The sequence below is a fragment of the Carya illinoinensis genome, chromosome 7 (assembly GCF_018687715.1).
Source record: "Carya illinoinensis cultivar Pawnee chromosome 7, C.illinoinensisPawnee_v1, whole genome shotgun sequence".
NCBI classification, from domain to species: domain Eukaryota; kingdom Viridiplantae; phylum Streptophyta; class Magnoliopsida; order Fagales; family Juglandaceae; genus Carya; species Carya illinoinensis.
In genome coordinates, this window is record NC_056758.1 from 13,407,656 (window position 1) to 13,425,272 (window position 17,617).

The 17,617-nt window shown below is 38.3% G+C and overlaps 1 protein-coding gene across 2 annotated transcripts in view; it reads right to left on the reverse strand.

The window, feature by feature from the left end:
* The window catches only part of LOC122315221 (probable inactive ATP-dependent zinc metalloprotease FTSHI 5, chloroplastic), a 36,550-nt gene extending 19,706 nt beyond the window's left edge, over positions 1-16,844 (reverse strand). The window contains exons 1-11 of one of the 2 annotated variants that reach the window (XM_043131025.1): positions 15,642-16,844; positions 14,240-14,711; positions 13,097-13,297; positions 12,694-12,987; positions 12,335-12,604; positions 11,177-11,266; positions 10,966-11,097; positions 10,150-10,323; positions 8,623-8,744; positions 2,550-2,751; positions 342-470 (exon numbers count right to left, since the gene is read on the reverse strand). In XM_043131025.1, coding sequence (XP_042986959.1) covers positions 342-470; positions 2,550-2,751; positions 8,623-8,744; positions 10,150-10,323; positions 10,966-11,097; positions 11,177-11,266; positions 12,335-12,604; positions 12,694-12,987; positions 13,097-13,297; positions 14,240-14,711; positions 15,642-16,702 — 3,147 coding nt within the window. In that variant the 5' untranslated portion in view covers positions 16,703-16,844. The remainder of the gene's footprint in view (positions 1-341; positions 471-2,549; positions 2,752-8,622; positions 8,745-10,149; positions 10,324-10,965; positions 11,098-11,176; positions 11,267-12,334; positions 12,605-12,693; positions 12,988-13,096; positions 13,298-14,239; positions 14,712-15,641) is intronic. The other variant, XM_043131026.1, reaches the window with a different exon arrangement.
* Positions 16,845-17,617: the final 773 nt, after the last annotated feature.

A 17,617-nucleotide genomic window follows, 5' to 3' on the forward strand; every position in this document is an offset into this window, starting at 1 on the left:
CTTCCATTTTCTATTTCTTTCAATCATAGGAAAAAACATCATTAGTTTATTTCAAGAAATTACTCTAGACCATACAATAGAAACAATTCGAGTTCTAAAAGGGAACACCAAAATTCACAGTAGATATAATTAATCTACAAAGGAACAAGAAATGCACTCATTCCATTTCCATGAGTAATATTAACTTATCGAAATTTCCACCAAGTAATATTAAACAACCAAAGAAAATAAACTGTTAGAAGTCAAATACACCATCAATTGTGTGAAACATAAAATAACCCTTTTATTCATCTAAATTCATAATTACACCAGAAATGATGAAAGCTTTGACTATTTCTTACCGCAAACCAACTACAGTAGCTCATTAGTTCATCTGGATCAAGAAATTTGCTCCTAAAAGCACTACCCTCCAAGGCCACAGGAACAAGTTTTAGTTCTATAGGCCGTAATAGGGCTGTCTTCTCAGCAACCTAAAGACACAGAATGTCAACGTATCAGGAGAAAATTACTACCAATTTTTTCAAACAATAAATATATATATATATATAAATAAAGATATTCACACACTTACATCCCCCCCCCCCCCCCCCCCAACCACAACAAAAACCCAAACAAACATACACACTCACTCACACACATATATATGGAGCAATAATAGAAAATTGAAAACTAAAATTGTAATAAACCACTTTCCAAGTGAGAATAGGAATCGGTGGATGGAAAAAGAAGAACACCATGTCACACTCTGTTATGAGTTAAGAACACTTAATAACTCGTAATAAATGAAACCAAAGGAATCAAAAGCCAATCACAACTTCACATCATAAAATAAGGATTGATGCAGTTCCGCTGCGATTTAATGACCATTCACTGGCATCACCCACTCCACCAACCCGTGGGCCTACACAAACCCTAGCAAAATTCTAAGAACCCAGAAAACATGGAGTCTCCAAAAGACACCTATATGCGAGCCCCAACCCCGAGGAAGTTCCATTAGAAGATGACTAGGGCTGCAAATAAACATGACCACCCGATAGGCAGCTCAAATTCGACATGATTAAACAAGAATTCGACACGATTCGATTATTAAATAGACTGTTCGTGAACAAAAGATTAGTCTCGATTGTTAAATGATACAAACTCGTATTAAAATCACTCGAATTGATTAAATTCGTGAACATGCTTGTCTAAAACTTGGTTCGACTCATTAGCTCACTTAAAAAACACACACATACATTAATATATAAAAATGCGTCATATCCTATATGTATATAGTTCACTATATATATGGTATGTGTAGTAGTTATGATGAATATATGTGTGTATATGTATAATTCATTGTTTTATGAGTATTATATAAATATACTATACAAGTATAATTAATAAAGTTAATAAGAGCCAAGCATCCATATAGTCTTGTAACCATTTAATTGTAAGTGCAAATAATTATGAACAATTGAGATTGCAAGAATAATTTGCATCTAATTGTATATTGTCACTAAGAATATTCTGTTTTTTTTTTTTTTCATTAAAAAGTGATAAACAAGTCGAGTCAAGACGAGTGCTCAATCGAGCACTCAACTTGATTTTTAATCTAGTCTGGAGACAAGTTTGGACATGAGAATTTCTTATTCGATCGAGTTCAAACATCCAAAAATGTTCAATTCGAGAGTCAAGCCAAAGCCTGGTTTTTCAATAATCGAGCCGAGTTTGACCAAACACTACTCGCTCAAGCTTAGCTCGATTACAACCCTAATGATGACTTGACATTTTTTTTAACCTCATGCCAAGCCAAAGAATTGACACTAGAAGTCACCCTACCTCTGTTTTCACCGCAAAAAATAGTGTTTCAAAATGCCCACCTCCTGTAAGTATCAGCAAAACTACGCAACCCTTCCACTTCCCACGTTCAAATATGACGATAGAGCCTCTCCTGTTGCCACCCATGTATTCCGGGATAACCAGATATCGACCAAAAGTATTCGAGCACGGTTGTGCCAGAAAAGCACAATTGCCCACCCATGTCGTTTTAAAACTTGTTGCTATAGGCTGATAATGCACAAGCATCCACCATATTTACCACCCAAACCGTCGTGGCATCGCCAATGATAATAGACTTGTTAACTTTTCTTCTCCCTCCAGTAATCCTACAAGACCTGGCATTCTTTCTTGAAAAATCGAAGACCTTTGAATCCACCAACAAACTCCTCAGAGAATCCATACTGCCCCCACAAATTTTGAGGATAAATAAGAAGAGTGAAAAAAGGGGGATGGAGTAGAGAATGGAATGGGATGAAAAAAGAAAATTTTCATTGAGAAGCGCCGAGAATTGACAATTTATTGAAAGGAAGTGTTATTTCCGGCAAGAATTGACAAATAGCAAACAACAAATTGCATTTGTGTTAAAACAGTATGCAATAGAAGTGTACAAGGGAAACCAACTCAACCATCTTAAACAACTTATCTATAACCAATTGGCACAAGTTTACCGATCGGGAAGGCAATTTAAATGCTAATGCAGATAACCTGTGAAACTGATTGGCAATTACCATTCTCCAGTCTACAAAATCAATTAGCTCATCATCCATGGTATCTTTTGCAGCAATGTGTAATATCTTTTCCCTCTCCACTTGAGTAGGCCTTTGAAGATGAAACACTCTATCCATCCTACCAGGTCGCTGCAAGGCCTCATCAATTTGCTTCAGATTTCTGGTAGTAGCCATCAAGACAACCCCATCTTGTTTTTCAAACCTGCAACAGTTGTTGTTATAAACTGGGACAGTATCAATGCACATTGTTTTTTTTTTTTTTTTTTATAAGTAATCAAAATGTATTAATAAAGAATAGGCAAAGCCATGTGTTACAAAGAATGCCCTAAACTACATAGGGGCAATAGATACAAGGAAGTCATGAAAAGCTTGACCATTAAAATTAATGGCAATGGCCCAAATACAAAGAGTTCTAAAAAAGAAAGCTTTTAGTTCCTCCATTGATCTCTCTTTGTCCTCAAAAGTCCGTTCATTACGCTCTTGCCACACACACCACATGATGCAAATAGAAATCATCTTCCATACAGCCTTGGTCTGTTGATTGCCTCTTAAATCTGTCCAGCTAGCCAGTGCCGCCACAACTGTCTCAGGCATAACCCTACCCAAATCTAGTCTACTAAATACCCCATGCCATCACCCACATGCTACATCACAGTGTAGTAAGAGATGGTCCACTGATTCTCCCCCATTCTTGCACATGCAACACCAATCTGCCATGATCACCCTTTGTTTCCTCAAATTATCCGTTGTGAGGATCTTACCCAAAGAGGCAATCCACACAAAAAAAGTTGCTTTGAGAGGCGCCTTATGTCTCCAAAGTTTTTTCCATAGAAACTGAATAGGAGGTTCTTGTGATAGAAACTAATAGAACGAGCGAACCGAGAACATACCTTTACATGTAGGTAACCACCACAACAGCCTGCTGATTGTTATTTTGGAGGGAATACAAGAGGCTGAAAAGAGCTGCAATACTATCCATTTCCCAATCATTTGCCGCCCAGCTAAAATTGATATTCCACTGGATTTGTCCCCTTGCTATCTCCCTAACGTCCACCACTGAAGTATCTTTTGCAATAGCGATCCTAAAGAGTGCAGGAAATAGATCCTTTAGAGCACCATTACCACACCAAATGTAATGTCATAATTTAATTTTGGCTCCATCTCCTAGGCATAGTCTTGAATGGCGAGAGAAAACCTCTCATCCTCTTATGTGTTTCCACAAGCCCACTCCATGAGCCCCTCTCACTTCTTTGGAACACCAACCTCCCCATAAACCACCGTATTTACTCTCAATCACCAACTTCCATAAGACTTCTGGTTCCTTGTGGTATCTCCACAACCATTTTCCAAGTAGTGCCCGATTAAAAATTCTCAAGTTTCTAATCCTCAAACCTCCATTAGATATAGGACTACATACCTTCTCCCACCTGACTAGATGGAATTTAAATTCCTCACCTATTCCACCCCACAAAAAGTCTTGTTGTAGTTTCTCAATGCGAAGCGCCACACTTGCTAGAATAGGAAACAAGGACAAGAAATAGGTCGGTAGGTTAGAAAGAGTACTCTTTATTAGAGTAATCCTACCGCCTTTTGATAGGTACATTCTCTTCCAGCCTGCTAGGCGATGCTCTACTTTCTCAATCACTGTATCCCAAACATAAGCCGCTCTCGAGGCAGCCCCCAATGGTAGGCCAAGGTATGTCATAGGAAGTAAGGCAGTCTTGCATCCCAGAGTGTTGGCCAACTGTCTTAAATGTTGTACACCTCCAATAGGCACCATCTCTGATTTGTCCGGATTCACTTTCAACCCCGAAGATGCTTCAAAACAGAGTAGGAGGGCCTTCAATACTAGTTACAGTTTGCCTCACAGAAAATAAGAGTGTCATCTAAAAACAATAAATGGGAAATATTAATAGAACCCCCTACCAGGGATTCGATCGAGTAACCTGACAAACGCCCGTTGAGGACTAGGGCTGAGGTCATTCTACTCAAGAGCTTCCATCACAATAACGAAGAGTAAAGGGGACAACGGATTTCCTTGCCTTAGGCCTTGTGTGCTATCGAAGAAACCTGTTGGACTACCATTTATCAGAACTGAGTATTTCACCGTAGATATACACCAACGGATCCATGATCGCCATTTCTCTCCAAAACCACACCTCCTTAGAAGATCGAGTAGAAAGTTCCAATTAACATGGTCATACGCCTTCTCCATATCTAGCTTGCAGATAATCCCTTCCTTGCCAGCTTTCAATCTACCATCCAGACATTCGTTTGCAATGAGCACCGTGTCCAAAATCTATCTATCTTTTACAAAAGCATTTTGGGATTTTGAGATTATCTTTCCCACAACCTCACTAAGGTGATTAGCAAGTACCTTAGAAAGTATCTTGTACACCCCATTTACTAGACTAATAGGTCGGAACTCCTTAATCTCCTCCGCCCTAATCTTTTTCGATACCAAAGCAAGGAAAGTGGCGTTAATGCTTTTCTCAAATTTTCCAACCGAATGGAACTCCTGGAATACCTTAATGAGATCATCCTTAACACATCCCAACAAGTTTGAAAGAAACCCATAGAAAACCCATCAGGGCCTGGAGCCTTGTCTTTAGCCATTTTCCTCACCACATCAAAAACCCCAACCTCCTCGAAAGGCCTCTCCAAACGGTTGCCATCCATGTGCCCAATAGAATCAAAAACCAACCCATCAGGCTTAGGCCTCCAGCCCACCTGCTCAGATAGTAGCATAAAAACCAGTTACATAAGAATTAATCATGTTCTCATCCTTACAACAGACCCCATCAATCTTCACTGTCTCAATATTATTGGATCTCCTGTGCGAGTTGGCTATCCTGTGAAAAAACTTAGTGTTTTGGTCTCCTTCCGTCAACCATAATGCTCTAGACTTTTGCTGCCACGAAGTTTCATCTAATAGAATGATCCTCTCAAGATCTGCTACCAGCACTAGCTTTTGAGTTAATTCCTATTGTGATAAAGTCCTAGACTCTTGTAACCTTTCCAACACATGGATCTCTCTTAACTTACTTTCCTTTTGTTCCCCGATGTCGCCAAATGACTGTGTATTCCAAAGCTTCAAATCTTGTTTTAAAGCTTTCAATTTACCCGCAAACAAGAAGCTAGGGTAACCCTGGATCTGATAAGAGGACCACCAATGTCCGACCCTATCAACGAAACCCTTCGATTTCAACCACATATTTTCAAACTTAAAGTACCTTCCTCTTCTTTGAATTCCCCCACAGTCCAGCATGATAGGCCAATGACCATAACACAGTCGAGACAATCTCTTTTGCCAAACCTCAGGACAATGAATTTCCCACTCCAGGGAAATTAAAAATCTATCTAAACGAGACCACAACTGATTATTCGCCCACGTGCCTGAAACCCCCCGCCATTGGTAGGTCCACTAAATTCAACTCAAAGATGCATTCCAAAAATTCTGACATTGCTGGTCGCATTCTTCTATTGCCAAAGCATTCACTGGATAATCTTGTTACGTTGAAATATCTACCAATGCACCATGGAAGATCTCGCCAGCTGTATAAACCAACTAGTTCATCCCACAATAACCTACGGTCAGAGTCTGAGTTAGGACCATAAATGCTTGCAAAGGCCCACAAAAAACCATCGGCCACACTCCTAAAAGAAAATGCTATCGAAAAAGACCCAATGAACTCCTCTCGTTTTTCCACCACTCATTGATCCCACATTACCAACACACCTCTTGAGGCCCCATCTGCAGCCAAATAAACCCAATCCACATGTAAACAACTCCATATGCTTCTTACGATATTTGTAGTTATAACTTTTAACTTCGTCTCCTGCAAACAAACGATGTCCGCTTTCCACCCTCGCAATAAGTTTATAACTTGGAGACGCTTACTGGGCTCGTTTAATCTGCGAACATTCCACGAGACAATTTTTTATTTCACTTTGAATAGGCTAGCCCCTTTCCCTTGGACCTATCCCTACTAGAATTACCTTCCGAGTTCATCGACCAAGTTAACCTCTTGAGTTCCTGTTGTCTCTTAGAACCAGCTTTCCTTTGTTGTTAGTGTCCCACTTCAATAGTAGTGAGTAACGCCATGAATTACTCCTCGTATCCTTCACATTTTAGACCCACTAATTCCTGGATATCCCTCACCGTGTCAAACACCCAATCCGAGACACTTCATTGGTCTGGAAATGAATAATTTAAAGGGATAGGGTTCTGTACATTAAACTCCAGCTGTTCCTCCAAAATTTCTTGCCCAGTCAAAAAGCCCACTTGGTTCTCCTCATCAAAGAGGAAAAGGTCTTCACTGGCTGAGTCCCCTGAAGCCATTTTCCCACTAACCCCGACATCACTGGCCGTGACCCCTGGAGCCACTTTCTCACTATTTGACACCTCACTGGCCGTAACCCCTGGAGCCACTTTCTCATTGTTCAACTCAAAAGCACACACAAGACCGCCATCTCCCATCACAAATACCTCATTGTTCAAGGCGTTAGTACTTGCCAGTCCGCCATCGCAAATACCGAGCCTTCCACTCTTGTCGAGCTGGTTTCTGCTTAGCGGGCTTTAAAACAGGCCTGCCTAGGCTCATTTGGAGGCCTTTGTATGGAGCAACGGGCTTAAGCCCTCTAAAATTCCCACAGGCCTGATGGCCCAACCCAGTATATGCCCCCTTTCTCCCACGTGAGGCCTTATCATTATCAGTTTGAAACGCACTATTTGGAACCCTTACATAATCCAAAAACACCTCGTTTCCTCCAGCTCTCCCCCTTTCATTACTGTCCATATTAGCCCCAATCCTCCTCGCCATCTTTTCCAACTCCCTTTGCAAATACCCCATTTGTACCTGCAGTTCCCTCTCCATACAAAAGACATCTCTGCCATAATTCCTCTCCCATGACAAACCACGAGGGGCTCAATGCATATCGCCGTCACGGTACCCCCCGCCAGCCCCTCCCCCGCTAACCCCATATCTCGGAACGTCATGACTCTCTGCTATGAGAGCCTCTTTGTACGACTTCCCTCCCGCTTCATTTACTTTCCATGGCTGCCTTGGAACAACCCCATCAGTCCCCTCTCTGACCTCCTGGGTTACCTCCATGACCATCTCCTTCATTCTCCACCATCCTCTACCCCCATCTTCTTCAAGAATAATAACAAAATTTTGGCGTCCCCTTGCGCCGTAAACAGCCACCTCCAAGAATCTCCCACGAATGTTATGATGTCTCTGAGCTATGAAGCTTCGATCACCCTCCCTCCTGGATGCATAAAGGTCCGTACTTTCTTCCTTCGCACAATCCTCCAGCACCCTCCCTAACCAACGTGCAGTACCCAAACCCAATAGTATTTCCTGCTTAAACCTTCTACCTCTCTCAATAACACGAACCAGACCACCTTCTCTCACTACAGAAAAAAGTTTGGACTCAATCACAATCTCCCTTGTAAAAGCCATCGTAGAAGAACACCATCAACTTACAATCATCTTCAACGACAAACCAAGACACAGAAAAAACTAATTTCGCAACTTTTTTTGCACATGGAGAGAAAAGGTAATTTGAAGCAATTAGCAAGTGGGGGGAAAGAGATATATAGTAGTTGATCCCACATTGTTCTATTACACATGAGACAACGGTTTGTGTGTGCATGTGTTATCAAATTAAGTCGCATGCATAACAGCGTTCAAGGTCAAACATTATAGCGTTCAGTTTTTCAGATAAGGAACACGAGCATAAATATAGGTTAATGAGCTAATTATTCACATTTCAATTAGTTGATGGTTGAACAGTAATTAATACAAAGAAATAAGAAAAACAACATGCACAACTGAAGCAGATGTCGATTGTGTATTTTCCTCACTATGGACAAGTAAGAAGCAATTAGTGTGCACTGTGATAGGATCGAAAGTAGGTTACATTACAAGAAGCATACAGGAAGTCTTGGGTAACATGTAGAAAAAGAAAGTATAATGAGGCAAAAATAGGCCTTTAATAATCTTAATTACAAAATAACAAAGGAATTTTTTAGAATGGTTAGCCGATGAACAAAAGAAAGAGTTGATACCCATCAAGTTCCACTAGAAGTTGATTAATGAAAGCCTCATGATCTTGATTTTTAGTATGAATGAACTTCCCACGTACACCAGCAAAGAGATCAAAATCCTCCACAAATATGATTACAGGCGCCTATGAATGGCATCATGCAACTTGGCAAGTGTTAGATAATAGGAAATCAAAAACTTTGTATGTTTATTTCAAGGCTAACAATTCTTTTTTTCAAGGCTAACAATTGTGATAGTTCAAATTAAGTTCCCATCCGAAAGTAAATAAAGCACATTATGATTTCAGCACCAGTTAGCATGCATAGTAAAACCTTCTCTTAAAGCATCTAACACAATAGGCCAAGCATCTAACGCAAAGTAGTACACAAACAAAAACAAAATCAAGTCTCCACCTAACAAAGAAACCAAACACACTTGCAAATGGACCTTGCATGCGGAGTCCGAAAACAACCCTCCACACCCCCCCCCCCCCAACCCCCCCAACAAAAAAAAAGAATGCTAGAGCATTTAATCCAAAAGCTTAAGCTAGTACATAGAGAGCCTGTCAATTACGTAAGACCCATCACCAAGCATGTATTAGACCAATGTGGGACTCATTCACAAACAACTTCATTAAGTCCAGGATATGAACTGATGATAGTCTTAATTAATGTTTTACTAAGGACAAAAGAACAATATTACATATTTACTCAAATGTCATCCACAAAATTAAGACAGATTACATGATTTTAAAAAATAATAATAATATGATAGCATATGGACCAAATGGCATCTACTTCCCTCATAAAGAAAGGGCAGAAAGTGAGATCATGGATTTCATCTTGTCCAAGTTTGTAAGTTATCATTGATATAAAACCAATAATAATGATCACTATGTTTCAAAAGAAATTAAGAATATACTTTTGAAACAAATGCTTGCTCTTAAAGATTTGCATCTTGTTTGGATCAATGTTCCTATTTTTCTATTGCAAGAAAGATATAGTCCTAAGCTACAGGACATCTAAATAAAAGGGAAACAATGTTAATAAGTTTTACAAAATAAAAAAGAAATTAAAATAAGATGGTTATGACATTCTAGAATTTATTTAGTTGAATGATAATAATACATCTTAGAAACTCAATGAGCCCTGCATAACAAGAAAACTTATACTGGAATATGCATGTTTCGATGTCATCTTAGTACAGAATTATTATTTAAATTACTTCCAAATTATAGCAATTTTCATGTCCCAAAACCCTCTTTTTTCCCTCTTGTTGGTGCGTCTCTGTCTAGAAATTGATCCCAGACGTTTGCCTGAGGTTCCATGATAAACCAAAAGCTATCTGACCGACTCAACTAAAGTGTGTGAAAACCCATCTACCATGCCTAGATCAAAACAATGTATCTACAAACTACACTTTAGTTGTGGACACTGTTTTATATATAATAGTGACTTTAAAAAGGGGGAAAAAATTGAAAGGGGGAAGAGGGGAAAAAGAAAAAAGAAAAATGAAGAATAAATTGGACAAGAAGGCTTAAGAGAGATGACCAAATCTCTTGCTGTTTGAAACAGTTCCCTAACATTTGATGCACTTTGGCCAACCCATAGTCCAGGCTCCAACTGTTGGGCTTTAATTTCAACAACAGGCACCTTGGCTTCCGCAGCTACAGCCAATGCTAGAGACGTCTTTCCTGTTCCCCTCTCACCTACTATCAGAACTCCCTGCAACACAAGTATAAAGTGCCTGAGAAGCTGTTTGTGCGACAACTTAATGAAAATCTAACTTACCTACCTGTCCAAAAATAATAACTAGATATTTACTCGTCTTACATGTCAAACATCATATAACATGTATTGCTGGAAAAAACCCCTGCATCTTCAGGTCTACTTCTTTATAACAAGAGTTCAATTTTTCAACTAGCATATACAATCAAAATGAAAATGGTGTCAAGTTATGATGTCAGTGTTATGATGTTTGCAACAAGATGATATAACATACATCAATGAGTAGTGTTACGGCCACAAAAAGATTTCACAAAATTAAATTCACAAACTAATGTGGCTTCATGTGATCCATTAGATCTACTTTAAAATAATAGTAACTTTACAATTTGACGTATATATCAAGCTACGTCAATTTGTAAGTTTACTTTTGAGAAAGCCTTTTGTGGCTAAAACATTTCTCTACATCAACAATCCTCAGACCAAATTTTATCTCCTCCTCCAAAGCTAGGGAAGGAGAATAAGGTCAAGTTTGAACCATTCATGGTATGTGAGTTGTCCGCCATTTTTAAGAAGAAAGTTTAAAAGAGAAATAAAAAGAAACAAGTATGGAAAAAATGCATCATTTTGAGAATAACATACCCGAGGCGCACGGGCACCCATCTGTTCGAATGCCCGAGGATTTTGTAGAAATGCCACAACTTCATTGATTTCCTCCCTCATAGAATCAATACTAGCAAAGGCTTTTAATGGTATTGGTGGATTCTTCACCCTCTGCATACAATATATGGATCAGAAAATTTGCCTGTTGTAGGAACTAATTTGATCATAAGAATTAGTGCCAAGGATGAACCTTCATTCCCTCAAATGCAGTTTTTATGGGATCAATGCCAGCTTTTTTCTTACGTTTGATTTCCCTCACCCTGTAACTAAGATAAGTTTTCTGCAAGATAGCATAGAAAAATCATTTTATCTAGTCAACTGCACCTCAAAGTCCCAAAAATAAAGGAGGCATTATAGTCTATAGAGCAGTTCAGATGAGATGAGATGTTTTGTTGAAAGTTAGAATAAAATATTGTTATAATATTATTTTTTAATACTAGTTTTTTTGGAATTTGAAACAGTTGAATTGTTTATTATATTTTGTGTGGAGATTTGAAAAAGTTGTAATGATTATATGAGATGAAATATTTTGGGTTTAGGTAACCAAACCAGCCATTAATAGTTGAGTATCATGACTGCAGACTTGATTATCCTTTTGCTGCTAAAACAGTCACTTGTCCTTGCAAAATACAAATCTTCGATGGACATCTAAGAGTGAACGATATCTAAAGAGCAGGATAACTGAAGTCAAAACAAAGATTTCAGCCACTGAGTTATCTCATTCTCAGATACCGAAGATTTATTCAAGGCTCAAGTCAAATAATGTCCAATAGACATTATATACCACATAGAGCACTTTAAACAACATCAACTGACTTAAATCACCCTTGAGTTTCAGAAAATTCAGCAATGTAAGCTCTCCAAATTCAAATATTTTATTACAACTTAAACAGTTAATATTAGAAAGCTTGACCCAAGAGAAATGTTGAGTTTACAAATCGTCATCCACTATTAAGGTGAATTATTTTGGGACACATTTAGAAAGCTTGACCCAAGAGAAATGTTGAGTTTACAAATCGTCATCCACTATTAAGGTGAATTATTTTGGGACAGATTCAAAATGTGGTAGTAGGGAAGAGGCATTGCATGAGTCATGCTAGCTTCAGGTTAATTGTGGACTTCAACATGGGTGACATGTAGCAAGACCACGGAGGAAAACTTTCAATGCAAGTCATCCCGAGAAGAGTAACGGTGATCAGAGCCATAAATGAAATCTCCAGAGCATGCTAATTATCATGCAGATAATGTTGGCAAAGAATTGAAAGATCAATTCAAACTTATGAAACACTTAAATTGTAGCATTATAATCAGATAAAAAACTGATAATCAGAAAGGGACAAAATAATACCACTCTCCGCAGCTTCCACAGGTCTGGATTTCTACGTAAAGGCCCATAACCAAGAAGTCTTCGAATTTTTCTACTCATAAACTGGATAACATTAAACAAAACAAATCCATATATAATGCTTCTAACTAGAAACCAAAGAAGCCACTGCATGTTATCTTTTTTACGGGATTTAAACCTCCTTTCTGCCTCAGACTGCCATTTCAAGTACCACGTCGAGTCAACAGCTTGGTCTATTTCCTCTGGCCATGCCATCCCCAGCCTCATCCTTACCTATAATAATAACAATAGCATTAAGAACAGCAACAATAGAAGTATAAAGCAAGTGTCTAAAATTTCACGAGTCACAAATAAATTAATACCGGGTAAGGAATTATAAACTCCACAGTTGGAAACACAACCATCATCATAATGTCATCATTTATATTTCTAATTTTCTCAAAAACCCAATTTTTTGCGTATGATACAATTCTACTCTTCCACAATCCATTCAAGCATTGACTCGACAGCCTCATAGTCAAGAGAAACTGTTGACGGAAATCCAACTCTGAAAGGGGGATCCACATCAGGTGAACAGTAGTTGGAATATCACAGGCAAGCATTTTCATATAAAGCCCATCAAAACCTCCAAATTCTTCGAACAGCAGATCAAATTCCTGGAATGAGAATGAACATGTTAAGAGCGCGCAAATAATTTTTTTTTTATAAGTTAAAGCAAACATAATAACTCTCATAGAGGAATTAACAAAGAATATGCAAATAAACCTTAATGTTGACACAATATTCCTTGTCATCCCCCTTCAGTAAAATATACATGACAGCCCAATCATGCCTGATTCGAACATGCTCCACTAGTTTCTTCGACACAGCATATGGAACAGCCATCGGATCCATTTCCCACCTATTTTTCTCTTCATCATACCAAGTCTTTGACACCACTCTATCTCGGTCAAGAAGAATACGTTCCTAATGAACATTTGCTAAATCATTAAGAAAACAAATACTTCAAAAGAATTGCATCCAACTTCACATGCTTAAAAGTGTACATTAAATGAACATAATTCCGAAACAAAGGTTCTCAGCATAGCTGAGAAAGGGGAAAAAAATAGCGCTTATTAAAAGCCAAGAAAAAAGTTCAAGGATTATCTTAAACAAATATAATTCACATCATTAATTTTAATTGGCCAATGAAGATTATAAAGTCAGAGAGGCAACTAAATATCAATCAAACACAGTCTGTCTATTTAGAACACTAGAAAAAGAAAACCCATATGAAAATTTATGTTGATATCAAGGTGGTATGGGAAATACCAATAAGAGAATTCAACCTAACTAAGTAGCTTGCAATTTATAAAATGATATCTGAGTCGGAGGAAGGGAGCGCGATCACTGTTGTAACCCTCATCGACGACGTGTTACGAGGAACAACATGCATGATTTCCATATTAAAGCAACCAAGGAGGTTGAATACTCAAAGTTTACAATGGCTTCGCCTTCTATTAGAGGTGTATGCTGTGGATGTAAATTTCACCTTAATTTCCAGGTCCAAACTACTTGTAAGACAATCACTTGGGAAAGAAAAGGTCAAAAAAAAAACAAAATGGTCCACTAAACTTAATGTCAATGACCTCCCTGGTCCAAAGGATGAAATAATTAAATCATTTTCTTTCATGGAAAGTCACATGCACAAACATAACAGGTTTTGAGGTCAGTACCTGGCCCCCGAATGTGTTCATACAAGGAGAGTGCAATTTGAGCTAGAACCCATTTGCATGATATAAAATATTCATCACAATAGTGAACATATATTAAAAGGATACCACCAGATTTGATCACTACTGCAAGTATAAGGTTAAAAGGATACCACCAGATTTGATCACTACTGCAAATATAAGGTAAAAAGCATACCTGCCTTTCAGCCACATACTGTTCACCAAACTCGAGATTTTCTAACAAGTTTCTTTTCAGGTCTGCCTTGGCTTCTTCACGCCACTTCTTCCAACCATGGAACAAATGGAGGCCTATAGCATTTGGAACCACAACCTCTTTATCTCCAAACATCCACTTCAATTCAACTTCTGGAAAACCTTTTAGCACTTCATCTTCTGGCGTGTTCACAACAAAACGCTTTTCAACACCAAACTTCTTCATATTTTTTCTTATACGAGCCTCCAAATTTCTTTGCAGCTCCCTTGAATCTCTGAGGCCTTCGCTTATACGCTGAGCAAAATCTCTGGACTCTTGATCAAATAAAGGTCCAAGATCCTCAAGCTCCAAGATACTAGGCAAAATCATTTGCTCCAAATGTTTTCTTTGCGCACTTGCCAAATCTTTCTGAATATCAGGTTTGGAAAGCTTGGGGACGAAGCTTTTCGGTAGACTGCAGCCACATAGCAACCAAAGCTCACATAAGGAAATGAATCTTCATTAATTTGCATATAAGGAGACACCCATTAGATATAAAGCAGCCAAAAAACAAACTATTACATATATATGATTAAAATTTTGAGAAATAGCACTGATGCAGAATTTGGCACCAGCAAGTAGATCTATGGACTTGACTGTGAATATATTAGTTACTTTCTAATTCATATCTCAACAACAAAAATCATTTTAGCCCTTCAGAATTTGAGAAAATGTAATGGGCATAAAGCATTCCCTAAAAAAGCTCACTACAGGTGACTATTCATCTATCCCAACGAAAAAGCTCAATAGGGTATTAAGTGCAGAACTTCTACAAGTATCATGAGCTATTGTTTGGTTTTTCCTTTAACAACCAACGAAGAACCAAATTTTTGTCTTTGGAATGGCTTGGAAGTAAAGTCAATGACAAAAAACTACTGAAGTATCATCAAAGCCAATGCCTACAAATATATCACATCCTAAAGTTTCACCAAATCCAACATCTAGAAAAGCATCATAAAAAAAGCCAACGTCCAAAACAATGCATAATGAAAGCACGTGCTACCCTTCACTTTCAATATCTACCAGTGAGAGATAAACGATGTAAAAATTACCTTATCCACCCAAAGTTACATTGCAAAAGTTTTAACTCGTTAGCCTTGATTCATGTGGAATCACAATCCTATGACCAGTGCACTCATATTTAGATAGAAAGGAAACTAGAACTAGAAAACACACCAATTCAAAAGCTAACACGTTCTGATGATGCAGTGCAGTGTACTTGAGAAGAATAGATTTTCTCCTAAAAACTACTTTCTTGAACCTTTAGGAGAATTTTCACTTGAAATTCTCCCCTACTAAGATCCAAATACATCAATTATTGCTAAAATTAGTCATCCAATTTTACCTGTGAGTGCTCTTGTTCCTCATTTCCCGGATAAACCTCCCCACCAACTGCTCAGATTGCCTCTCAATAAAACAAAGCTCCCTCACCCCATAACTCATTGTTACGGTCTCTGTCCTCAAAATTTGATCCTCAATCTCCCCAACCTTCTCCCAAACTGTTTTATACTCCACCTCCAATCCGCTCAAACTCTCTTCCAACCTTTCCATCCTCTCCTTCCCCTCCTTGTTCCCCTTCCTTACCAACCTTTCATACTCTCCCTTTACCTTCACTACCTTATCCACAATCTCCTCCGCCCTATTTTCCAATTCCCTCTTCTCTCTCTTCAACTGATTCACCTTCACATACAGCTCACTCATTATGCCCTCTTGCAACTCCTCTTTCTTTGACTTCACCGCGTTCCAAGCCTCCTCCACTTCCTTTATCTCCCCATTCCCTCTCCGAGCCTCCTCTATATTCCTCAACAGCCCTGAAACCACCTCCAGCAATCTCCGAGTGCACTCGGAATACTCGTGCCCCTTTGAACGCACCGTAATAGATTGCTGCTCTTTCACATTCTCTTTTCTATCCAAAATTGATTTGGCAACCACGGGAGCTGCAACTGCACATGCTCGAAATCCCCGAAATGGAGAGAAACCTATTGCAGTACAAAACAATGCGTAGACAATTGTTTTTGCAGTGCGATTGATTATACTTTTATCGAAATTCCCGTAATTTACAATCAAATTCAACAAGCACTTCTCTGGTTGGTGAGAATTTGAGCTGCTAAAAATTTCTACAACTGATTCTTCTTCCGGGGCCTTATAATTTGAGCGGCTACAGCCTCCGAGAGCTGATTTTTCTTCCGGGTTCGCGAATTTGGAGGTTCTGGAAGCTCCTGGGAAGCTAATTGAGCTTAAATGGCTACCGAATGGGAAGACATTTGTGGTGGCTTTTCTGGGGGATTTTTGGTTTCGAATGCGGCGTTTCGTGGTGAGTGAAGGAGATGAAGCGGTTCGCAATGGCGGTTGACATTGAGAGGTGAAAGGATTGGTCGGCGGAAGTGAGAAGAGAATGGCGTCCATGAGAGTGATGGCAAGAGAGAGAGACACTAAGAGGAGGAAAGGCGCATGGTAGCAGTACCCATTTCAAGATTTCGATGACAGAGAGTGGGGGAGGGGTTTTAGGGAGGAACCACGAAGAAAAAAGGGGTAAGGTGAGGTTTTGAAAAGGGAAAAATGCAAGCATAAATTTATATATTAAAAATAATAATAAAATAATAACTATAAATAACAAAATAATAATAAAAATAAGAAACAAATAACAATAAATATAAAGCAAAAGTAACAGTAATAAAAGTAAACAATAATAGATTAAATATAAAAAATAGACATTTTAAGTAATAAAAACAAATATCAAAAATATTAAACATCGAAAATCATAAAAATAATGGTACGATTCTATATATAAATATACCTATGTGAAAATAGCTTATAGCTCCTTGACATTTTTTTTTTTTAAGTTGTTGGAGCGAACATCGAATAATTCCATTTTATTAATTTATTGAAGAGTATTAATTTATGGCAAGAGTTTTATTTATTATTATTATTTTATGTGGATTTTTAAGGTAAAAATCTCAAAAATATTATTAGACTCATTATTTAAGATTTAACTTTTAAGTTAAGTTAAAAATCTCCCTCTATAGGTTTTGCTCCTGCGCTGAGGTCTTACTCCTGTCCTGGTAAAAGAATTACATATGTAGTCTTATCTGCAAGTTTAGTGAGGGAATCTCTATATGCACGATGGAGGAAGATCTGGATAATCTTTATAAGAAGTTATCTTTAACGGGACAAGAGGTGGAAGAAATACTGGTGAATGCAGGAAAGTTAGATGATGCAGTCATTAGAGGGGTAAATGTTTGATTGTAAAATTGTTTATGGATCGACATTATAACAAAAGAAGCTTTTAAAGCAACGATGAGGAAAGTGTGGAGACCTGCA